Source organism: Erpetoichthys calabaricus, chromosome 2 (assembly GCF_900747795.2).
Source record: "Erpetoichthys calabaricus chromosome 2, fErpCal1.3, whole genome shotgun sequence".
Classification (NCBI taxonomy): domain Eukaryota; kingdom Metazoa; phylum Chordata; class Cladistia; order Polypteriformes; family Polypteridae; genus Erpetoichthys; species Erpetoichthys calabaricus.
In genome coordinates, this window is record NC_041395.2 from 209,558,811 (window position 1) to 209,581,743 (window position 22,933).

At 40.2% G+C, this 22,933-nt stretch overlaps 1 protein-coding gene across 1 annotated transcript in view; it reads right to left on the minus strand.

The window, feature by feature from the left end:
• The window catches only part of ash1l (ash1 (absent, small, or homeotic)-like (Drosophila)), a 230,528-nt gene that overhangs the window by 38,049 nt on the left and 169,546 nt on the right, over positions 1-22,933 (minus strand). Inside the window, 5 exon segments of the mRNA XM_028795096.2 lie at positions 12,875-13,036; positions 13,750-13,858; positions 16,016-16,162; positions 17,708-17,914; positions 18,098-18,206. Of these exon segments, the coding sequence (XP_028650929.1) occupies positions 12,875-13,036; positions 13,750-13,858; positions 16,016-16,162; positions 17,708-17,914; positions 18,098-18,206 (734 nt within the window).

A 22,933-nucleotide genomic window follows, 5' to 3' on the forward strand; every position in this document is an offset into this window, starting at 1 on the left:
AGGTCTGTTCCTGCAACCAAAACAGAAAGAGGGGCAGAAGCGCTGCCTGGACGCCACCACCTGACGTCCCTCTGCGCCACGCACTGGCAGCGTTCTCCCCTCTTATCGGCACCCCGCGACTTGCCTGTTCGGCACTTCCTCCGCAGGTTCCCTGCTCATCTGATTGTATCTGATGGGTCCGCTCACACTGTCGTCTCCTCCACCGGCACTGTAGCTTCCCTCTGCTTCCGCAGAGGACGGCCCTTCTCTGGACGTGCGCACCCAGCTGCAAGTCCCTTCCTATCGGAGGAACCGGCATTCACCCCTCGATTCCTCCTATCACTCTTGGACGCCCCGACGATCTGGGTCTGCGCATGGGAAACGCACAGATCCAAGCCTGTCTGCGTCCATACAGAACGACGGGAGACTGTCGCATGCTCGGGGCGTCGGGCGCTAGGACCCAGGGCACTCATCAGCACCTGTCCTGCCTGCCCTCTCGATGTTGCTCCCCTCACCTCGCGAACAGCCTGCACCACTGCATCCGCTGTCGGAGATCCCCCTACTCGATACCGTTCATGCGGATCACGGCCAATTTCGGTGGGCTCTCCTTTATGCTGTACGGGGTCGGTTTTACTTACCTTCCCTGCCGTACGACTCCGGCCAAAGGATCCAGCGACGCGTCCTTCCACCGCAGCATGCAGCGTCTGTGATGATGCGCCCGCCTTCACCTCCAGCTCCTGCAGGTCTGCACGAAGCGCACTGAGCGTCTGTAACAGCGGCGCTGCAGTCTGAAGGAACTCCTCCAAGACACGCAGCACTACTGGCGAAGACAGGAAGTCAGCCGGCGCAGAGCCTACTTGTCTGTCAGCCCCTTGCATTCGACTGCTTCCTGTGGGCCTCCTCCTCCGGCCCAATCGGGTCTCCCCCCAGCACGAGACTGGCATTTCTTGGTCCCGCCTCTATAGTCATTGGCGGGAACCCAAGACACACCGGCCAATCCCGTGCCTGTCACGGGGAGGGACTTCCGGTCCGCGGCCATTTTGGCTCTTCTCCTCCTAGTGCGGTGACAAGCTGGCTCTTTGGGTTGCAGCATCTCCCTTTCCGCAGCCTCTGCTGCTGCTGCCGCTTCTTGGAAGCCCCGCAGACCAGCGCGAGTCTGCCACCGACAAGGATCCGGGCAGCCCCTGCCTGCTAAAGACAGAACACACGCGCCCCCACAGGGCTGGTTGCCGACAAGCAGGGCACTCACCTCACGGGTCCCGTCTGTCCGGGGAAACGTCCCTGTCATGGCCTCTCTCAACACCGCGCCGCAACAGCACGCTCCCTGGAGCCCGCTGCACCCAGGTAAGGCCCGTCGATGTTTCGCCGCACCAGGAGAGAACCTCATGACCGCGGTCTGCTGACAATCCGTTGGGCAAGACTTTCTTATAGGACTGTAGGCACGTGTGTGGGCGCACCTGCTGCGCCGAGCCGTCCACAAAATTATTTTTTTCTGGGGTTCCCCGCCTTGGAACAGGCGGATTGTCCCATCTGGGATGCCACTGTGGAGACTGGCTCGGACACAGACAGGCAGACACACTCATGTCACCCAACACACGTTTATTTACAATATTATTTACAATTATTGTGCCACAAACCCCAATCTTCCCCAAAGTCCAGGCCAACCACTCTGCCTCTTTGGACCGCCTCCTTCTCTCTTTTCTTGAACCTTGTCCTGCTTCCACCCGACTCCAGCCTCGAATGAAAAGAGGCGGCCCCTTTTATCCATACCCGGATGTGTTCCAGGTGTGCACCAACAATCCCGCGGACACGCCCCAGTGTGGCGGAAATGCCGGCTGTCCTCCCGGAAGCATTCCGGGTGTTCCCTCTCTTCTTCCCCCCAGCACTTCCTGGTGTGGCGGAAGTACTGGGGTCCAGGGTCCTTTAGGCAGGGGGACGCCCCCTGGCGGTGACCACGGGCCCCTACAGGGTTGGACTTCCAAGCCCTGTACCCGTGGCCCCCAGTACAACCAGGGCGGATGCCCCCTTGCGGTCTGGAGGAGGAATTAGCCCTCCTCCTGTCTTCCTGGGCGTCCCGGACGGGGCTTCACAGTAGACAGGAGGAGATTAAAATTAACACGAAAGAAGCTATTGAAATGATTGCAAATGCCGGGATGCAAGTTAAAGAAAGCACTACAGTGACAAATACAGAATCTCATTATTACGAAATTTTTATTACAACGAAATATTTTTAGGTCCCTGGCAGTTCATTGTAATGGAATTTTACCTGTGTTAAAAAAAAAAAAAATATATATATATATATATATATATATATATATATATATATATATATATATCCTTCTATTTATGTATGTATTTATTTAAAGAGCTTCTGTAAAAAGCCAAATTTCCCCCTTGGGGAAAAAAAAGTTCAATCTGTCTTTCAAAGGTGGTGAAATGCAGCACACCACATTTATACTACATGACTAGTTTAACTTAAATGTATTCTTATAAGCCATGACTCGATGTGACATGTGTCTGCTTGTAATATGAGCATCATACGATATCGATGATTTGAAAGAAATTCAAGTCTTCAGTCTGATCACAGTGATAGGAATAAGAAATATTGAAAATACTGCAAAAATGATTTACTAAAAGTTATGAATAGTTTATGTATGCACTGAAGTGTTTATCACGCATTATAGTTTATCCTACCCTGTAGGATGTCAAAGTCAAAGTGAACTTTATTGTCATCTCAGCCATATACAAGTATAAAGATAGACGAAATTGCGAAGCTCAGGGTCCACAGTGTAACAACATGACATACAAACAATAAATTAAAAATAGAATTAAAATTTAAATTTAAAATTAAAACACAAACAAGACAAGACACTGTGCAAAGACAAGACAAAGAAGTAGCAGCAATATTGACGTGTAAGATATGTAGCATCAATATTGATGTGTAACATATGTAATATAATAAATGAATAATAAATAACAGATATAGATAATACAGAAATTATCAGTGTATGATAATAAGTTGTTTAAGACATGTGTAAACAATGACAAGTCAGAATGTTTCACAGCAGAAGGATAACAAGAATGTCAAAATACTTAAAGGTCAGTATGAGATTTTCAGTTCTTTTCTACCTGCACACTCATCTTCACAGGACAGTGGCTCACATGTATAAAAGTTCTGTTTTTAGAGGTGGTTGAGGCCGTGTGGAAGGTCCCAGGGGGAAGCCTGGTGTTAAGGAGTCTAATAGCTTGGGGGTAAAAACTCTCCTGCAGCCTGGCAGATCTGGCTTTGATGCTGCAGTATCTTCTCTTGGATGGCAGAAGTGTGAAAAGTCCATGTGAGGGGTGTAAGGGGTCCTGCACAATGCTGCAGGCCTTGTGGACACTGCGTTTGTAAAATATGTCCTGTAGTGAAGGAAGAGGCACCCCAATAATGTTCTCTGCTGTCTTCACTATCCTTTGCAGGCGCTTGCCGTTGGATATGTTGCAGTTGCCATACCATACCGTGATGCAGCTGGTCAGAACACTCTCAATGGTGCCTCTGTAGAACATGGTGAGGATGGAAGGGGGAAGACTTGCTCGCTTCAGTCGCCTCAGGAAGTGTAGTCTCTGCTAGGCTTTCTTGTTTAGTGATGAGGTGTTATGTGTCCACGTAAGTTCCTCAATTATGTGCACACCGAGGAATTTGGTAATCCTAACAGTCTCCACATCTAAACTGTTGATGCTGAGTGGGATGTGGGCAGGACGTGATTTTCTGAAGTCTCCGATTATCTCTTTTGTCTTGTCGACATTGAGAGATAGATTGTTGTCTTCACACCATGCTGACAGCCGTTCCACTTCATCTCTGTATGCTGCTTCATCATCCCTGCTTATCAGTCCCAGCACCGTTGTATCATCCGCAAACTTCATGATGTGGTTGGTGTTGTGAGTGGCTGTGCAGTCGTGAGTCAGCAGGGTGAACAGCAGTGGACTAAGCATGCAGCCCTGCGGTGCTCCAGTGCTCAGTGTGATGATGCTGGAAGTGTTGCAGCCCATCCGAACTGACTTGGGCCTCTCTGTCAAGAAGTCCAGGATCCAATTGCAGAGGGTGGTGTTCAGGCCCAACCTGCTCAGTTTTTACAACCAGCTTTTGAGGGATGATTGTGTTGAAGGCGGAGCTAAAGTCTATGAATAGCATCCTGACATATGTGTCTTTTTTATCCAGATGTGTCAGGGAGAGGTGAAGGGCAGAGCATATGGCATCCTCAGTTGACCTGTTTGAGCGGTATGCAAACTGAAGAGGGTCAAGGGAGGCAGGGAGATTAGTCTTTACGTGTGACACGACTAACCTTTCAAAGCACTTCATTATGATTGGCATGAGTGCAACTGGTCGGTAGTCATTCAGGCATGTCACTGACGACTTCTTCGGCACTGGTATGATGGTGGTCGACTTGAAGCATGCTGGGACTGACGACTGGCTCAGAGATGTGTTGAAGATGTCTGTGAGGACACCAGCCAGTTGACTGGCACATTCTTTGAGCACATGACCAGGTATGTTGTCAGGTCCTGCAGCCTTGCATGGATTGACTCTAGATAGAGTCCCCTTCACGTCAGTTATGGAGAGACAGAGTACCTGGTCAATGTGTATGATTTCATTTCAAATGAATAAATGTCTTTCTCACCACTGATTTATGACTTTCATGTTTGTTTGAGAAGCAAGGAGAGGCAGCTACTTTATTGTAACTTAAGAATTTTAAAAGCTGGCCCAACCTTGTCACTTGGATGATAGGCACTGAGCGCCACGGAGAACAGACACACATTCAAAAGAGGAGCAATCCTCTGCGTACTGCACCTCCTAAAAGCAATAAAAAAATGGTCTATGGCCCCTTAAGCACCATTTGTTTGATATTTCACTCTGATTAAAAAATCAGGTTGACAAGCTCCATAGATTACAAATGTAGTATGATGAGGTGATTGCATAAGCCATTGTTCCCATTTTATTCAAAAACTACCAAAATTCCAATAAAGAAAAAATAAAACTTGCAATGCTTGTAGTGAACCCCATTTTTGAAAAGGTGGATGTGCAGTTTACCAATCACAGAGATTCTACTCCAAGGGACCAAACACTTAAATTAGATGATGAACCCATATTCTATCCTAGCGCAGATACAGTGGACTGACACTTTTTTCTTGCACATATGTTCAAAAAGTCATGGGAAATTTATAATATATGGGGTACATATGATTTGTAGACACGGTAAATATTATGACTTGCAGCAAACAGTAACTTTAGCTCGCAGGAGTGTGATTTTCTGGAGCTGTTCTTTCCATGTATATTTAGAGAGCCAAAATTCTTGAGGTGTAATTATAAATATGGGATTACATCATGAGAGCATCCGGCGCCGCCGTGAGTGGCAGCCTTTTCAGCAGCTCCGTGTATGACTGTATATGTATGTGTACTTTTCTACTTTTATTTTTCTATTTTTATTTATTGATCATTCCTACCACTTTATTTTATGTGGATTCCTTCCCTGGACACACTTACTTTTACAACGTGGGCATGGATTTTAACACGCCGAGACTCGCCTATTCAAGTACTCAACTTCGGGCGCTGAGAACAAATGCCAGTGCCGGTGTGGTTCCATATTTACCCGACGAGGTAAGAAGGCGGTATCGTGGCAGCAGAGCCGGCACTAAGCTAAAAAAGAAGCGGCTTGCGAGAAAGTGGCGTTTCAAGCCTTCGGTGCCTTCTGTGATTCTGGGGAATGTAAACTCAATCTCAAATAAGATCGACGAACTGGCTGCGCTGGTGAAAAATGTAAGGACCTACAGAGAATGCAGTTTGTTGTGTTTCTGCGAAACGTGGCTAAATAACACCATCCCAGATGCCAACGTGGAGCTACCCGGGTTTAGCACAGTTAGAGCGGACAGAGATGCAAGTACCTGTGGTAAGCACAAAGGAGGAGGACTCGCTCTCTATGTTAATACACGGTGGTGTCACTCTGGACATGTTAACGTCAAAATCTCCACTTGCTGCAGGGATATCGAACTGTTGGCCGTAAGTTTACGTCCTTACTATTTGCCCAGAGAGTTTGAACATGTCATTGTTGTTATTGTATACATTCCTCCTCGGGCAGACGTGGAGTCAGCGAGTGACATCATCCATTCCGCTGTTGCTAAGTTACAAACGCAGCACCCTGAGGCGCTTGTGCTAATCGCTGGAGACTTTAACCATGTGACACTGGACAAAACATTGCCTGCATTCTCCCAGTATGTAGACTGTAACACCCGGGGAAATAAGACTATTGATTTACTGTATGCAAACGTTAAAGACGCATACAGCGCCACCCCGCTGCCTGCGCTTGGGAAAGGAGATCATAACCTGGTTCTGCTTCAGCCTCACTATAAACCAAAAGTTAGAGTCCTACCTGTAACCACACGATCATTCAGGAAGTGGACCCCGGAGGCTGAGAATACTCTGAGAGAACTTTTTGGAACTACAGACTGGGATATCCTGCAGGGATCTCATAATGAGAACATTGAGGAAGTTGTTGACTGCACTACTGACTACATCAACTTCTGTATGGACATTGTAGTTCCAGTAAGAACAGTACGCTGCTATGCTAACAACAAGCCATGGATTACAAGTGACATCAAGGGCCTTTTGAATCAGAAGAAAAGGGCTTTTAAAGACGGTGATCAGCATGAGCTCAAGCGCGTGCAGAAGGAACTCCGAGTCCAACTCAGGGCGGCGAAGGAGCAGTACAGGAGAAAGCTGGAGCAGAAGTTGCAGAATAACAGCATGAAGGAAGTGTGGGATGGGATGAAGATCATCACTGGCTGCAGCTCGAAGCGGGGTACCACCATTGAGAGAGACGTGAAGAGAGCAAACCAAATGAACAACTTTTTTAACAGGTTTGACCACCCTAACCCACTCTCACTCTCACCTCGGAGTACTGCACCCTCCACACATCCTTCTGCTGATACCAGCATAGGAAAAACATCCCCACCCATAATAACAACAGCGCAAGTGAGCAGAGAGCTGAGGAGACTTCGTGCCAGCAAAGCAGCGGGTCCAGATGGAGTATCGCCACGACTGCTGAAGGTCTGTGCATCGGAGCTGGGGGGTCCTCTACAGCGCATCTTCAACCTGAGCCTGGAACAGGGGAGAGTCCCGAGGCTTTGGAAAACATCTTGTATCACCCCAGTCCCAAAGGTATCACGTCCTAGTGAGCTGAATGACTTTCGGCCTGTTGCTCTGACATCACATGTGATGAAGACCATGGAGAGGCTGCTGCTTCACCACCTTAGGCCACAGGTTCAACACGCCCTTGACCCTCTGCAGTTTGCATATCAGGAGAAGGTGGGAGCGGAAGATGCCATCATCTATATGCTACACCGATCCCTCTCTCACTTGGACAGAGGCAGTGGTGCTGTAAGAATTATGTTTCTAGACTTCTCTAGCGCCTTCAACACAATCCAACCTCTGCTCCTTAGGGACAAGCTGACAGAGATGGGATTAGATTCATACCTAGTGGCATGGATCGTGGACTATCTTAAAGACAGACCTCAGTATGTGCGTCTTGGGAACTGCACGTCTGACATTGTGGTCAGCAACACAGGAGCACCACAAGGGACTGTACTTTCTCCGGTCCTGTTCAGCCTATATACATCGGACTTCCAATACAACTCGGAGTCCTGCCATGTGCAAAAGTTCGCTGATGACACTGCTATCGTGGGCTGTATCAGGAATGGGCTGGAGGAGGAGTATAGGGACCTAATCAATGACTTTGTTAAATGGTCCGACTCAAACCACCTACACCTGAACACCAGCAAAACCAAGGAGCTGGTGGTGGATTTTAGGAGGCCCAGACCCCTCATAGACCCAGTGATCATCAAAGGTGACTGTGTGCAGATGGTGCAGACCTATAAATATCTGGGAGTGCAGCTGGATGATAAATTAGACTGGACTGCCAATACTGATGCGCTGTGCAAGAAAGGACAAAGCCGGTTATACTTCCTTAGAAGGCTGGCTTCCTTCAACATCTGCAATAAGATGCTGCAGATGTTCTATCAAACAGTTGTGGCGAGCGCCCTCTTCTACGCAGTGGTGTGCTGGGGAGGCAGCATTAAGAGGAAAGACGCCTCACGCCTGGACAAACTGGTGAGGAAGGCAGGCTCTATTGTTGGCATGGAGCTGGACAGTTTAACATCTGTGGCAGAGCGAAGGGCGCTCAGCAGGCTCCTATCAATTATGGAGAATCCACTGCATCCACTAAATAATGTCATCTCCAGACAGAAGAGCAGCTTCAGCGACAGACTGCTGTCACTGTCCTGCTCCACAGACAGATTGAGGAGATCGTTCCTCCCCCAAACTATGCGACTCTTTAATTCCACCAGGGGGGGTAAACATTAATATTTAACATTATACATAGTTATTGTCTGTTTTTCACCTGTATTATTATCATTCTTTAATGTAATATTATTTATTGTATCAGTATGCTGCTGCTGAAGAATGTGAATTTCCCATTGGGATTAATAAAGTAAGTAAGTAAGTAAGTAAGTAAGTAAGTAAGTACCTACCTACCTACCTACCTACCATTTTAATAATTCAATACTTGTTTGTTTCCAAAATGTATATTGTATGATGCACAGTAGAGCAGGGCGGTATGACCAAAATTCTATATCACGGTATTTTTCAAAATTAGTGCAGTAGACTGGCTATTCCACTGTCATGAGAACTGTACATTGTACAAAAAAAAACATTTTAATGTGCACACAAGTATTAACACAGGTTTGCATAGCTCCATAAAGTGATAGTTTTCAAGGGGGTGGCACTAATGAAGAGAAGGAATCACATTGCATGACAGTTGCATTAAAAATATAGAACTTTTTTTATTGAACAAATTTTGCATACAACTTAAACTAAAATTTTAACAACATATTTTCAACCATCCAAAGAGGCATTTAGACTTAGTAAAATATCCAGAGGTGCTTGACAAAAGTTGTATTGCACTGAACATGTTTTAGAAAAGGAATAAATAGTAAATATTTTTTGTAAACCAACTACACTTTCTGTTAATGTTAACAATCTCTGTCCACTGACATGTTAAAGTGACTTTACTGTCATTAAACTGCGTAATATTTAAACTAATAAATAATAACAATAAAATAAATAATAGTGCAACTTCCAGTAATAATACTCTTACTTCAAGACTTCAAGCCCAAGTGCATTACACAGTATTCACCAAATAAAAATAAAATAAAACAAGTGCAACTTGGTGATGACATCTTTACCAACTGAATCATCATTTAGGCAAATTGCATTAACATGGACCTTGCTTCAAGCTAAGCTATATACATCAATAATAAAACTGAAACTTGCATTTGTAATGCTATTTGTGGTATAGCCCTAAGGAATCGTATTAAGGCCAAAGTGAAGAAAAAAAATACGGACACAGGGAAGAAAAAAAAAACTATACGTCGAGAATAAAGTCGACATGTTGACTTTATTCTCAACATTTCCACTTTAATCTTGACGCTTATGTCGAGATTACAGTCAACATTTCCACTTTATTCTCGCTTTCTTTATTGCATGCGTGCTGTCTGTCTGATATACCAAACCCTCAGCTCCTATCCTTCCTTTTTCTTTCTCCACCTAACCAATCACCACATGATAAACGTCTTTGTGAAATTAAAACTAGTTATAAACTGAGACCACGGAGTGTTCAGAACTTTAAAAAAATCTTCATTATACATGTTTAATTATGCCACCCATTCAGGGTTGCACCCATCCCAGCAAGCATTGTGTGCAAGGCAGGAGCAAATCCTGAAAGCCAGCACATCACAGGGTAAATACGAGCAAAACATACACTAGCAGGGTCAATATAGCATAACAAAACCCCACATCCTACATGACTTTGAAAGGAAACTGAAGCACGCCGAGTAAACCCACCAGAAAAACATGCAAATTCAAGGCAGGGAACACCCGGGACTCCCTTGCTGAGACGCAGCAGTGCAACCTGCACGCCATCGTGCCCCCACATGATTAATACATGCTTTAATGCATTTCATCATGAAAATTATATCAAGTTCGGTTCACGAACATCTCGGTACACGTACAAATCAGTTTACGACCAAAAAGTTCGCCAAACTTTTGCCTCGGTTCACGAACACACACTCGGTATACGAACAAGCCAGTTTCCCTTTCGGTTTGTACATGTTCGGTCTCTCCCTGGGCATTTCCTGTGCAGCGAGCGAGAGAGAGAGAGTGAGAGAGCGCGACACACACACACACAGGCAGCGCGAGAGAGTGACAGACGCACACACACAGGCAGCACGAGCCGTGCACACACACAGGCAGCCTGAGAGAGAGAGACGCCCACACACACAGGCAGCGCGAGAGAGAGACGCCCACACACACAGGCAGCGCGAGAGAGAGAGCTGGATGCAAAAGGTAAGAAGGCAGTTAAAGAATGCACTGGGCTTGATTTTGTTTTCACTTCTGTTTACAGTGATCGGTTTGTAGCGTGCATTGTTGCAATGTTACTTTTCTTGGTGGTTTATTAAATTACGGATTTTTTTCAAATGTTCATTTTTTTTTCCCTGTGCTTAAAACTAATTAAAAAAAAAGTGTTTTTACCCAGTGGTTGATAGTGCTATAGCGCGAACTATTGCAGTGTTAGTTTTCTCTGTTGTTCAAGGTTTTCTCAGTGTTATTCAATGTTTTTACATTTAGTTTACTATTACGCTGTGCATTCTATGGTTTAATTAACTATATTTGTGCTTAAAAACTTAAAAAAATATATATTTACATACAGTTTGTATGGTCTAGAACGGATTAATTGTATTTACATACAATCCTATGGGGGAAATTGCTTCAGTTCACGACCAAATCGGTTTACGACCAGAGTTTTGGAACAAATTATGGTCATGAACCAAGGTTCCACTGTATTTATCTTAGCATTCTAAATGTTCAGGGAGCAGGAATATCATGAAGTGAATGTATTCTGTGCGGCGATTGCTACCGGCGCCTCCTCAGTACAAGAGGAAGTCAGTTTAAGAAGCACGTACCGATTTAACATGGCTTGGGGAACACTTAACACAAAGCATTTAAAGTGCTACATAACTTATGACGGGGTTTGAGAAAATCTAGTAAATTACATATTCCTTTTACGATGAAGTTTAGTTTACGATGTACTACTTTAATGACAAATTACGAGAATAAAGTCAAAGTGTCGACATTAATTTTGACATAAACTGCGAGAACCAAGTAGAAATGTTGAGAATAAAGTCAACATGTCGTCACACTATTACACAGTACCCAGGTACATTACACTGTATTGAAAAAAAAATAAAACAAGTACAACTTGGCCTGCAGTATTATCCAGTAGTATAGAAACAGTATTCACAGATTTGAACATAATGGTCCACATCCGACCTTTTAAAACCAAAGTATCTCCAGGCAACGGACGTGACTCCTTTTTTTCGGCAAAAGTTCTTCTATGTCATCATGTTCAACTTTATCGTCTGCTACAGCTTCAGTTTCGGAATGTTCTCTGTCCATTTTCACAGCGCAATACCTACACTACCACATGTACTCCGTTGCATGTCTATTTAGCGGTGTAGTAGTGAAAAAGGTCCCCCCTTAAACAGTTTCCCTCTGCGCCACATTCCAAACGTTGTTTAGGAAATTTAAACCGGTGTTGCAGTATAAGAAAAATCCATATCATAACAAAAATTAAAAACCGGTATACTGCCCAGCACTAACGCACAGCAACAAATAAACAAAATACAAATCATTAAAAAAGCCTCAAATGTATCAAATGTTCATGAGTTGTTTATCAAGAATACACAAGACTAACATGCATAACAAGTTAGTAAGTAAAAGACACATTTTTCTGTTAAGCTAACAAGATTATTGTTAAGTAAGCAGCAATTTAAAATTCATCTTTATATTTTCTTTCTCCATTTAAAAATATAAGCTTCTACACTTACAACAAGACTGCTGTCCAAACTCAAATGGTGTCTGTTTTAATTTAAAGGACAAAATAAAAAGGTGTGAATTCATTAAAGAGGCTCTTCTTATTGTCTAATTGCACAGGACGACTCCACCTTTTCCTCAGTTTAAACACCACATTCTTTAATGTAAAGGTAATGTTCCAATTGTCTGTCACTCTCTTGTAAAACAAGCCTTTACTTGGTTTGTTTACACTACAATAAAGTTCACTGCAAAAAAAAAAAAATATGAAAAAATGATGCGTAAAAGAGCACTGCAGATAACCGCAATGTCTAGAACAGCAGGGGGTGAAAATAGATCATTTTTTTGTGATTGGCCAATTAACCAATCACAGATCGAGTCTTTTTTAGTGAAAATCGGACGATTTAGATTGGTGGCTGATTGAGCAGAGCATCTTTAGTGTCTATGAATGAGTGAGGAGCTAAGTTATAAATGAGATAATATACATAAAATTTCTGATTCTGTGGACAGAGAGAAACTAGATGAAGTATTCTAGGAGATGTACTGATAAATCTCCCAGGTTTTATAGGAGTTATTCTGCCTCTTAGCTGTTCCTGGTGACACAGGATGACCTTGACTGTGTAACTTTGTACATAATCCTTTTAAAATGTTTTCAGAATGCATTTGTTGCATGTATTAGCTTTGCTCACATAATGAATATCTGTTTACATTTACTTCTTAGCACTTTATATTTGCTGCACACACATCTGCTTTTGAAAGAATGTTGACTCTTTAGGTGATAAAGAAGAACAATCAATGAAAAATTACGCTTTTCTGAATTTAACAATTGAACATTTCTGTATGCATAGATTGAATGGACTAAGTGGAGTATTAAAGATTAAAATAACTATAATTCTGTGAGTTAATGAAACTCCAGCTACACATTTCCTATGTGCTTACCTGCTTCTTCAATCTGTGCTTGGACTTGCGTTTCTCCTTTAAGCGGCCAGGTCGTCTGTGATTACCTCCTGGTGAAGAAATTTTACTGGGAAGCCCATTGACACGTTGACTTTTGCCTCCAATAATGCCACGGCAGTGCTCTGATCCACACTTACATAATTGCTATAAAAAATGAAGGAATAAATATTAATTTAGATTAAATGTTTACTATAAGTACATTTGCAGGTGGTGCAGTGGTAGCACTGCTGCCTTTCAGTAAGGAGAACAAGTAAAATATGCTTTGCCACTGCCACCTGGTGAAAACTTCTCCACTGATTATAATGAATGACGTTAACACTTATACATTGCTGACGGACACTTGCATCAGTGGTGGTAGACAAAGCATGGTAACACTGTATAATTTTATTACAGCTATGGACAATACTATACAATACTCAGAGAGGGGTGAGCATCCAGTTGGCCTAAGGATAGCTATTTCTAGTTATATAAATTAGCCACAATTGTGGTATCCCACAGATGAGTTTGTCTTGGTTTTTAATAATGTCTGTTAATGTATGTAATGTATTTTTAATGTGCATTTCATTGTCATTCTTTTTATTTTCTAATCTTCGTGTATTCTAGCTGTTCACCAACATACAAACTGAAAAACGTGTGCATTCAATTAATGACTGATTTCAAAACTGTCTCTATGTGGGTATGTGTGAAAGTGGTTCTGTGATGAAATGGAATCTAAATAATATCTTGGGTCGTTTCCTTTCTTGTGCTCAATGCTACCAGAATAGGCACCTGTCTCTTGTAATCCTGAATTTTATTAAGAAGGTCTGAGAATGTATGAATACATTTATTAAGATGGTGGAAGAAAATATGTTTCCTACCTGTTTCTCCATATTAAAGGAATGGAAGTTGTAATCATAGGTAAGTTCAGTTCCAGACTGCATGTCTTTAAGTGCAAACAAACCAATTCGGTATACACCATTGACAGACCTAGATTAGGAAAATTAGAAAACAGTGCTAAATATTTAGACATAAATGTAAATAATAAAATCAGTCTATATTCATGTTTAAAAACTCTTTTATTAAGAATAATATGCAAAACAGATCATTAAGTGTAAATGCAAGCAAACATTTAATATTAAGATTAGGTTATATGAATTTGTAAATTCATATTAGTATCTTATTCTATAATAAAGTAAAAATAAACAATATTTTGCTAAATTACAAACACTAGCAGTAGGCACACATACTGCATATTCACATGGACAGATATACAAGCAGAAAAATGCTAAGGTTTATTTCTTGAGAAGCAAAAATAAACCAAATTATTAAAATATTATTTTATTCTCTTCCTTAAGATTCTGAAACTATTGTATCTATACAGGTCCAAGGTAACTGAAAAAATAATTGACACCAAAAACATTCTATAGTGCAATGCCATTTAAAACTTCTTATTGATTTTCTTTTTAATTTATACAGACAGCTATCTCCAACACATACTATAATTGTGCCAGCAATTATAGTAATCTGGCATCTTAGTAGCTGCTGCTTCAGAAAAAACAAATAATTCATATGTACTTCATTACATTCTGTGATTTTTTTATTTTTCATTTTAAAGAGATAGTTAATCAGCAAACAACATACTCTAAAACATGAACAAGACGAGGGCTCAGTTTTCCTCCTGTTATTTGAGCCTTTGCCTTTAAACCATTCATCATTACCTTGATTATTAGGTTATGTTGTATTTAGAGTGGAAGTGCAGAACAAAAGGATATGCTCCTCCTTATTTATAACCTAATGTATATCATTCTCTTCCACACTTGTTACAGATGGTGGACAAATACAAGAAAATGATATACTGTAAATGAAATAAGACAAATGCTAACAAAAGCAAATGATTTCCCTTGAATGCAAGTGCTCATCAGTCTAAATCTAAACACTTTGTTTTCACACATATTGACCATCCCCTTCTGTAGAACATAAAACACAACTTATCCAATTGGTCCAGCTGAGGAAAAGGGTGATCAGAACATTTGAGCCAAAAGCTGAAAGTGGTATTTTATGGTGCGAATTCTGTAAGTTGCCAAACACTCACAATTACTGCATTGAAAGATATGAACAATAAGCTTGCACTATTTGTACTTAATAGTGAATGCTTCTTGATACAAAACAAAGTCAACAAGAACTCCAAAGAACACAAAATCAAGTATAATGTTATCACTGAATTCTAGATAACATTTACCAGTCCCCTTTATATGCAATGGTCATAAGATGGACTGCAGAATTCTGTCACGGTAGGATTTCTCTGGGACCAAAGCTGTCTTACTGAGTGGTGAATAAATTGTTGAATACACCCTTAAAAATTAAACTCCCCTTTCTTAACTTTTGACATGAGCAAAGCATAGAAATGCTTAGATACCTGTGTATTTTGAGGACACTTTTGTGTCGTCAGAACAGCTCTGTGATGAATACCTTTGGCACAGAAACATTTTTTCATTAACTGTAATCAGAGATTTTAATTGTGATATATGTTAATTCTCTAAATTACTTCCTTCAACTATTACAGTATCACTGTTAGTAAATTAGTATATAAAATAAAAGCACTTTATCAAAAGCTACAAAATTACCCACTCTTAAAGAGATGCATTAGAGATCTGCAATTACCAAAAATAAATACAAAGCCAATCTTCAAACAGCTGATCCCTTTATGACTTATTACAGACATTACCTAATGTAAATTTAATGTATACATAAATTTAATTTTAGAGTCTTTAAATCCTACAAGACACCATTTCTGTAAAGTCTTAACACACACCAGCCTCCCTATGCCACATGCGTTGCTTTTGCTTTCTGTCAGACTTTACTAGACTTTGGTCTTACTATGCCATTGGAGGCCTTAGGACTTTAATAGACCTTCATCCAGTAAATGCTATTTCTTGAATTATTCCAGAAAAAAACATTTCTTAAAGACAATTGGTTCCTGTCTTTTGCTCTGCACAGCTGGGTTTCTAGACTCCTGCAACCATGTACTTTAAAGTGTGGTTTGGAAACGGAATGAATTAATAAAAGGTAACGTTTTTATTAGTTCAGTTTTCACCTGAGGTTGAAAAGTCAGCTTTGTTTAGACAAAATTATAATGCAGCTTACCATTTCTGCATCTCACAGTTGGGGTTGCAGCTATGGTTGATGAAGCGTGCTTCATTGCCCATTCTATAGCTGTCAATCACCATGCCACTGTCCAGATTGAGGCAGTAATGGTCATTGTGGGTATGATACTGCTCGATCATACGGTTCCTGAAGATTTAATCATATTATTATGGTAAAACACTACACATTTTTACTTTAGTTATGTCTACATTATCTGTCACATTTATTTCAAAATTAAAATACCAGCTATATCAAGCAGTCACCTTATTATGTACACTTGCTATTCCTAGATAACTTTGTTGTTTAATAAGTGCTTCTTAAAGTAGGTAGGCAGGTACCAACAAATCATGTGTATATTTGCAATTCAGAGGAAAAATGTGCAAAACTTAAACAACAAATTTTAGTGGACTCAGGAATCAGGGACATAAATGCACTGTATATGTAAATGCATGAAACAGCAATAGTGCAGAGATATTAGCTCAAAAGTACGACTGGTATACAGCACAAAGAAAACATCAAGCCGGCACACTGAGGCTCATAACACTTGCACACAGCAATAGATGAGCTACACTCTCCAAGTCAAATAACACCTCAGAACAGCAAAGGTGCCAAAAGCAGCATAACAGAAAGCAAAACTCAACAAATCTTGTAATGAATATGGTGTAGCACCCAACAACCCAAACAAGTTCCACTCTTGTCACAAGTGTGAAATCTGGAATTATGGTTGCAATGAACTAAGGAGTTTAAATACTGGAGGACAGGAAGCAGAGCACCTTGCCAAATGAATGTTCCTATTAATCTATATTGATGAGAGAATATACCAAAAAATGGGGTTCCATAGATTCCCCTTATACTGTATGTGTCAACACTGTCAAACAAGTGGTAGTGGAGATGGTATAAAGGTGTAGGGTTTGTTTTCTTGAAACACTCGGGGGAAACCTTTATACAAGTCCATCAATGGCATAGAACAGCTAAACTTTGCTGCCAGTCAGATGTACCCTTGCATGACATCAAAGCAATTCTCCATGACACAAGGCTGAGTCTTATGGAATAGTTTATGATAAAAGACAATGAAGACAACATAGAAATGTGGTCTCTTAAATAACCAGATCTTTGTCTTACATTTGATGGAGATATACCACCAGATAATTTGAACTACTCTGGAACACACTAGGGTTCACATTGTCTAGTATCGCAATGCCACACACTTGACACTTTGAGTACATACTCTAATAAACTTAGGATATTCTGATAACAACGGGAGTACCAGCTTAGAATCAGCTATGTATACTTCATATAGTGACTACTCAGCACAAAAGCTACTTATATAACTACAAATTTTAATTTTATAACAATTTTAATTAAAACCAAAAATATAATAAGCATGTATTGGTACCTATTTTTCTCACTACTTATAAGCTATCATGAAAATAAAAGGTAAGTTCTTAAATTAAGTCAAAGTGTGCTTATTTTGTAATAAAAGATACAAATCAGTGATTAGATTTGTTTAAAACTACAATCTCATAAATATACATCTAAGAACTTTTCATATTTGAATAGCCTTTACAAAATATCATTCAGCATTTATTGATATGAATACTCAATAAATAAAGTGCACTGTGGATCTAAACTGAAAATTGTACATAAAACTTTGAGAAGAGTACTATTATTCATCTTCATCATTACATTTACCTGAATTCCTGTTCACTGACCACTTCACCCAAGTACTCAATGATGAATTGTCCTGATCGTAATGGTTCCTTGGTACGAATACCCCAACCCTTACCCTCTGCACGAAACCTCTCTAAACACTGCACCCATTCATGCCGCTGTATGCGCTGGTTGTGACATTGTTCTCCACATGGACAAGTGTTTGGAGAACATTCAGCAAATATCATTCTGTAAAATAAAAATAAATCAAACAGGGTTCCAAAGGATAAAAATAGCAAATATAATAATGTATGGATGTCTTAACACAGTAGACTATTAATGTATTACATGAAAGACAATGTAAAACTTCAAGACACAGAAAGCTAATTCTTAAATGATGTAATGTTCTCAGTAGCTTGCAAAGCCAAATACCTATTGAGACAGTCATCAATGCAGCCCTTGTCATTGATATCTTCAGGTTTTTTGCAGTTGCAGGTTGTAGCCTCGTATCCGGATAAAGGCTTTACATCCACATACACATCTAAAATGAAAGGAAAAATATTATTTTAATTTAGATGTAGGTTAAAAAACCTCAGGGTGACACATCATATCAAGATGCTTTCTTAGTTCACCTGATGTATGCTTATACCCTTGTTACCTCTAAAAAGTACTTATTAATACCTGAGATGCATAGATACAGTAAAAAAAGATGGAAATGAGATGGTTTATAATTGATAAAATTTTGTTACAATTATTTGGTGAAATTCTGAATCCATTATGTATTGCATGTACTCGTATTTTTTAAAAATCTGTGTTTATGTGTCTTATTTTATTACTTTATCGTTTTACTGAATGTATACTTACCAAAATGCCAGTGTAAAGTATTTGAAGGACATGGTCCAATTGGTTGTTATGATAGTTGCCTTAGCAGGAGGCAGTGATTTTATGTGCAGCACTGTTTGGCTCAGGGGTTTGGCAATTGGGTGTACTCTTATGCAGGTTCTACAGCCAATATCAAAGCGATAAAGAAATAGCAGAACTGTGATGGAACCTCTAATGGAGATGACTGACAACCTTTCACGAAAAATAAGCTTCAGGCATAAGCCATGAACTGGTTTAGTTTAATGTGACTTTCCAAAATTTGAGTCTCACAGGCTTATGTAACTTTCTGTATGAATATTCTTTTCTAACTTTGCCAAACTTAGCACAGCCTGTATTAACAGATTTGAGAGAAATAACTAAAGTGAACATCTTTAAAACTGTTGTCTATTCATATATGTATTTATTGTCTCTCTTACTCAGAATAATGGCAAAGGTGGGCAAAAATATAAAAATTTAAAACCTATTAAAAATAAACATAAGGGAATGATGAACAAAGAGAACACATAAAGTTGCAAATAAACAAAATTAAAACAGCAAAATTTTAGCCTGAAGCCATAACACTATTTCTTAAACTGCTAATTAACTCAAAGTACCATAAAATACTCAAATACAATTAACAACTCTCTGTGTAACCTTGCTTAGTCCAAAATCACTGACAATGGGCTCACAGTGGATGCAAACGAATTCTAGGATCACTTCAAGGATTTGGGCCACCTTACATCAGAATAAAGTTACCTCTATCACCTCCCTCTGGTGACCACAGACTATGGTTTAACTTGTCTGCTTTGTATCATGCTGGGGGAGCACTGCTCATTTCCTTGCATATTACCCATTCTTTCTCTTTTTTACGTGCGCTCCTGCCTCCAGAACTTCCCAGTCACCCAGCACAGACAAGAGTGCATAGTGCTGCCTGGTAATGCCCTATCTATTCCACCGGCGTGACATTTATATCTTCCTGCTTTTGTATGTGGCCTAGGGTGTGATTGGCACTGTTTTGCCATTTCCTGCCTGTAATTCCCTTGTTCATTATCCCACCCATTACAATATCTCTCTTTTATATATACTGAATTAAATGTATCATACAGGTAAACAGGCTCAAATTTCAAACTTGTTCAAACTAAAACAAAATATAATACAGATGTTCCAAATAAAAATGTGCTCAAAGCAACTTATAGAGACCTTTCTGGCTATCCTTAAAAATGATTTGTGACATTAAACATGTCAAATTAGAGTCAACAATGCTGCTAAATGACACTTCTGTAGGAACACACCAATGACAACAAAACTTCATCACCCTCCTATTTGGGCATTACTAAGAATGTGAATACTTTCCAATATTAAAAGAAATTCCAACATTTCAATGTTACAAAAATGTACCATTTAAACCAGTGCCAGTGAAGAACATGTGGAGCAAAGTTTTCTGTTGGCTCATCCACCAACTCCAAGCTCCCCCAAAAGCAACATGCCAAAATAATTGTACAAATGTTGGATGTAAAAAACACAGATGTCACAGTAATGGCAAAATGAACAAGTGCAAAGTGCACTCAAGGTAATAATAACTAATATGAGAAGAAAATAGTTATTGTCACAGCTGCCCTATGAGGGCAAACTAAGACTTTCAGAAGCTTTTTGTGTAACTTCATAGAGTTAATCAATATTGCTGTTAACGGTACATGTAGGTTAGCCCACTGTAATTCCACACAGACTATATTTTATTGTGCATTTTAAAGTTTAGCAAACCATATAGATTTGCATATTCAGATTGTATTGTGAAAAAGAATAAATAAACAGATTTAATCACACTTTTATGTGCTTTTTACCCCTTGTACATTTCTGCTATTTTAAGAATCCACTTGCACTATGAGCACCAAATTCATGTACTTTTTAGACATAAATAAGTGGACTTTGACAATTAGGTCATTGAGGCTGATAAACCATAATAAATAATAGCATTTTTAGAGTCACAACCATACTTCTATATATTTGAATCAGATCCAAAGTTAAATATAACAAATAGTTTGTAATATAAAATAAATCTTACTAACATTAACGCATTTTAAACTTTAAAATTACAAAAAAGTACTCAGACACCATTTATAGATTTAAATGACAGAAAACGTTGCCTTTTACGTTTGCCTATTCTTGTAACTGTGGCAAAATAAGCACATTTTTTTAACAACTTGGAAAACTTATGTGTGGTGTAACAGTCGGATGTCTTTGTGATAGGGTTAATTGTTTTAAAAGTTGAATATTGTACTGATTTCTTTAAAGACACATATCACATTATTGGTTATTAAATATTTTGTATAGAGGTGTAAGTAATCAGTGATTGAGATTTGTTCAGACCGCAGTTTTGCTGTACAGGCGGCACAGACATGCGCAATGACACTCCTGACATTTTTAATAATTCAAACTGACTTTTTGACAAGAGCAGCTATCTGATGTGTAAAAGAGAAAAATACTGAATATAAAATAAATACGTTGAAATGTCCTTTCTCAGGTGAGATATGAAATATTAAACAAATCTGTAATTGAATCGGCACAGAATGCTTTCTCTGTTCTGTTTTAAGGATATACAACATGCAAGGCAGAGTTGCCAGGACCCCTGGTCACCCTGTCTAAGATTTTTGGGGGAAAAGTGTGAATGCAGTTGGGAGTTCCAAATTTCCATTTCACAATTATTGAGGTCACAGTGCTCCTGGGAACACTCAAAGCTTTACATATGGCTTTATACCATTGCCCTGATTTATGTCTCACTTTAATTTTACTGTGGATGTCTACAGAGTGTTTTTTGGACTTTATGGGCTTGGATTCTGTCCAGCCATGCAGTGTGAATTGTGGGATCCTATATTAACAGGTGTGTGCCTTTCTAAATTTTGAACAATGAATTCAATTTGCCACAGGTGGATTCCAATCAAGTTCTAGACACATCTCAAGGATAATTAAAGCAAAACAAGGATGCACCTGACTACAATTTGGAGTGTTACAGCAAAGGGTCTGAATTTTAATTAATTTGCAAACCTTTATGAAAAAATGTTTTCACATTTTCATTATGGATTATTGAGTGTGAATTGATAGGGAAAATACACAGGAAAAGTGTGCATGAAGTGAAGGGGTCTGAATAATTTCTGTCTTCACCTTGTATGATATGCTAGGGGCTCTTGTACTTCAAACCCCAGACACAAATAAATACTACTAAGTTCAGGTCAAAAAGATTATTTTATTAAGGGCACTGTGCTTTAATATAGCTATGAACACTTCCCAAATGAATGCTGTTATTACTGATTTTGTTTTCCTTCTTTGCTGCTTCCTCCTCCAATCCTTCCAAACACGCTTTGCCTTCCTCTTCTCTCAACATGGACTGACCTGGGGAAGCAGAGTACAGTAATCCCTCGCTATATCGCGCTTCGCCTTTCGCGGCTTCACTCCATCGCGGATTTTATATGTAAGCATATTTAAATATAAATCGCGGATTTTTCGCTGCTTCGTGGGTTTCTGCGGACAATGGGTCTTTTAATTTCTGGTACATGCTTCCTCATTTGGTTTGCCCAGTTGATTTCATACAAGGGACGCTATTGGCAGATGGCTGAGAAGCTACCCAGCTTACTTTTCTCTTTCTCTTGCGCTGACTTTCTCTGATCCTGACGTAGGGGGATTGAGCAGGGGGGCTGTTCGCACACCTAGACTATACGGACGCTTGTCTAAAAATGCTGAAAGATTATCTTCACGTTGCTATCTTTTGTTGCACGGTGCTTCGCATACTTAAAAGCTCGAAGGGCACGTATTGATTTTTGACTGAAAAACAAACTCTGTCTCTCTCTATCCCTCTATCTCTCTCTCTTTGTCTGCTCCTGACGGAGGGGGTGTGAGCTGCCGCCTTCAACAGCTTTGTGCCGCGGTGCTTCGCATACTTAAGCCAAACAGCCCTATTGATTTGTTTGCTTTTCTCTCTATCTCTGTGACAGTCACTGCTCCTGACACCACTCCTTTGAAGAGGAAGATATGTTTGCATTCTTTTAATTGTGAGATGGAACTGTCATCTCTGTCTTGTCATGGAGCACAGTTTAAACTTTTGAAAAAGAGACAAATGTTTGTTTGCAGTGTTTGAATAACGTTCCTGTCTCTCTACAACCTCCTGTGTTTCTGCGCAAATCTGTGACCCAAGCATGACAATATAAAAATAACCATATAAACATATGGTTTCTACTTCGCGGATTTTCTTATTTCGCGGGTGGCTCTGGAACGCAACCCCCGCGATGGAGGAGGGATTACTGTAGTTCCTTTTCAACCTGGACCCAGAAGTACTTCTGATGGAATAGCACTGCCAGCAGGAAGCACTTCCAAGTGAGGCAGAACTTCCATTTGACAGGGAAGTCTCCTCCCAGC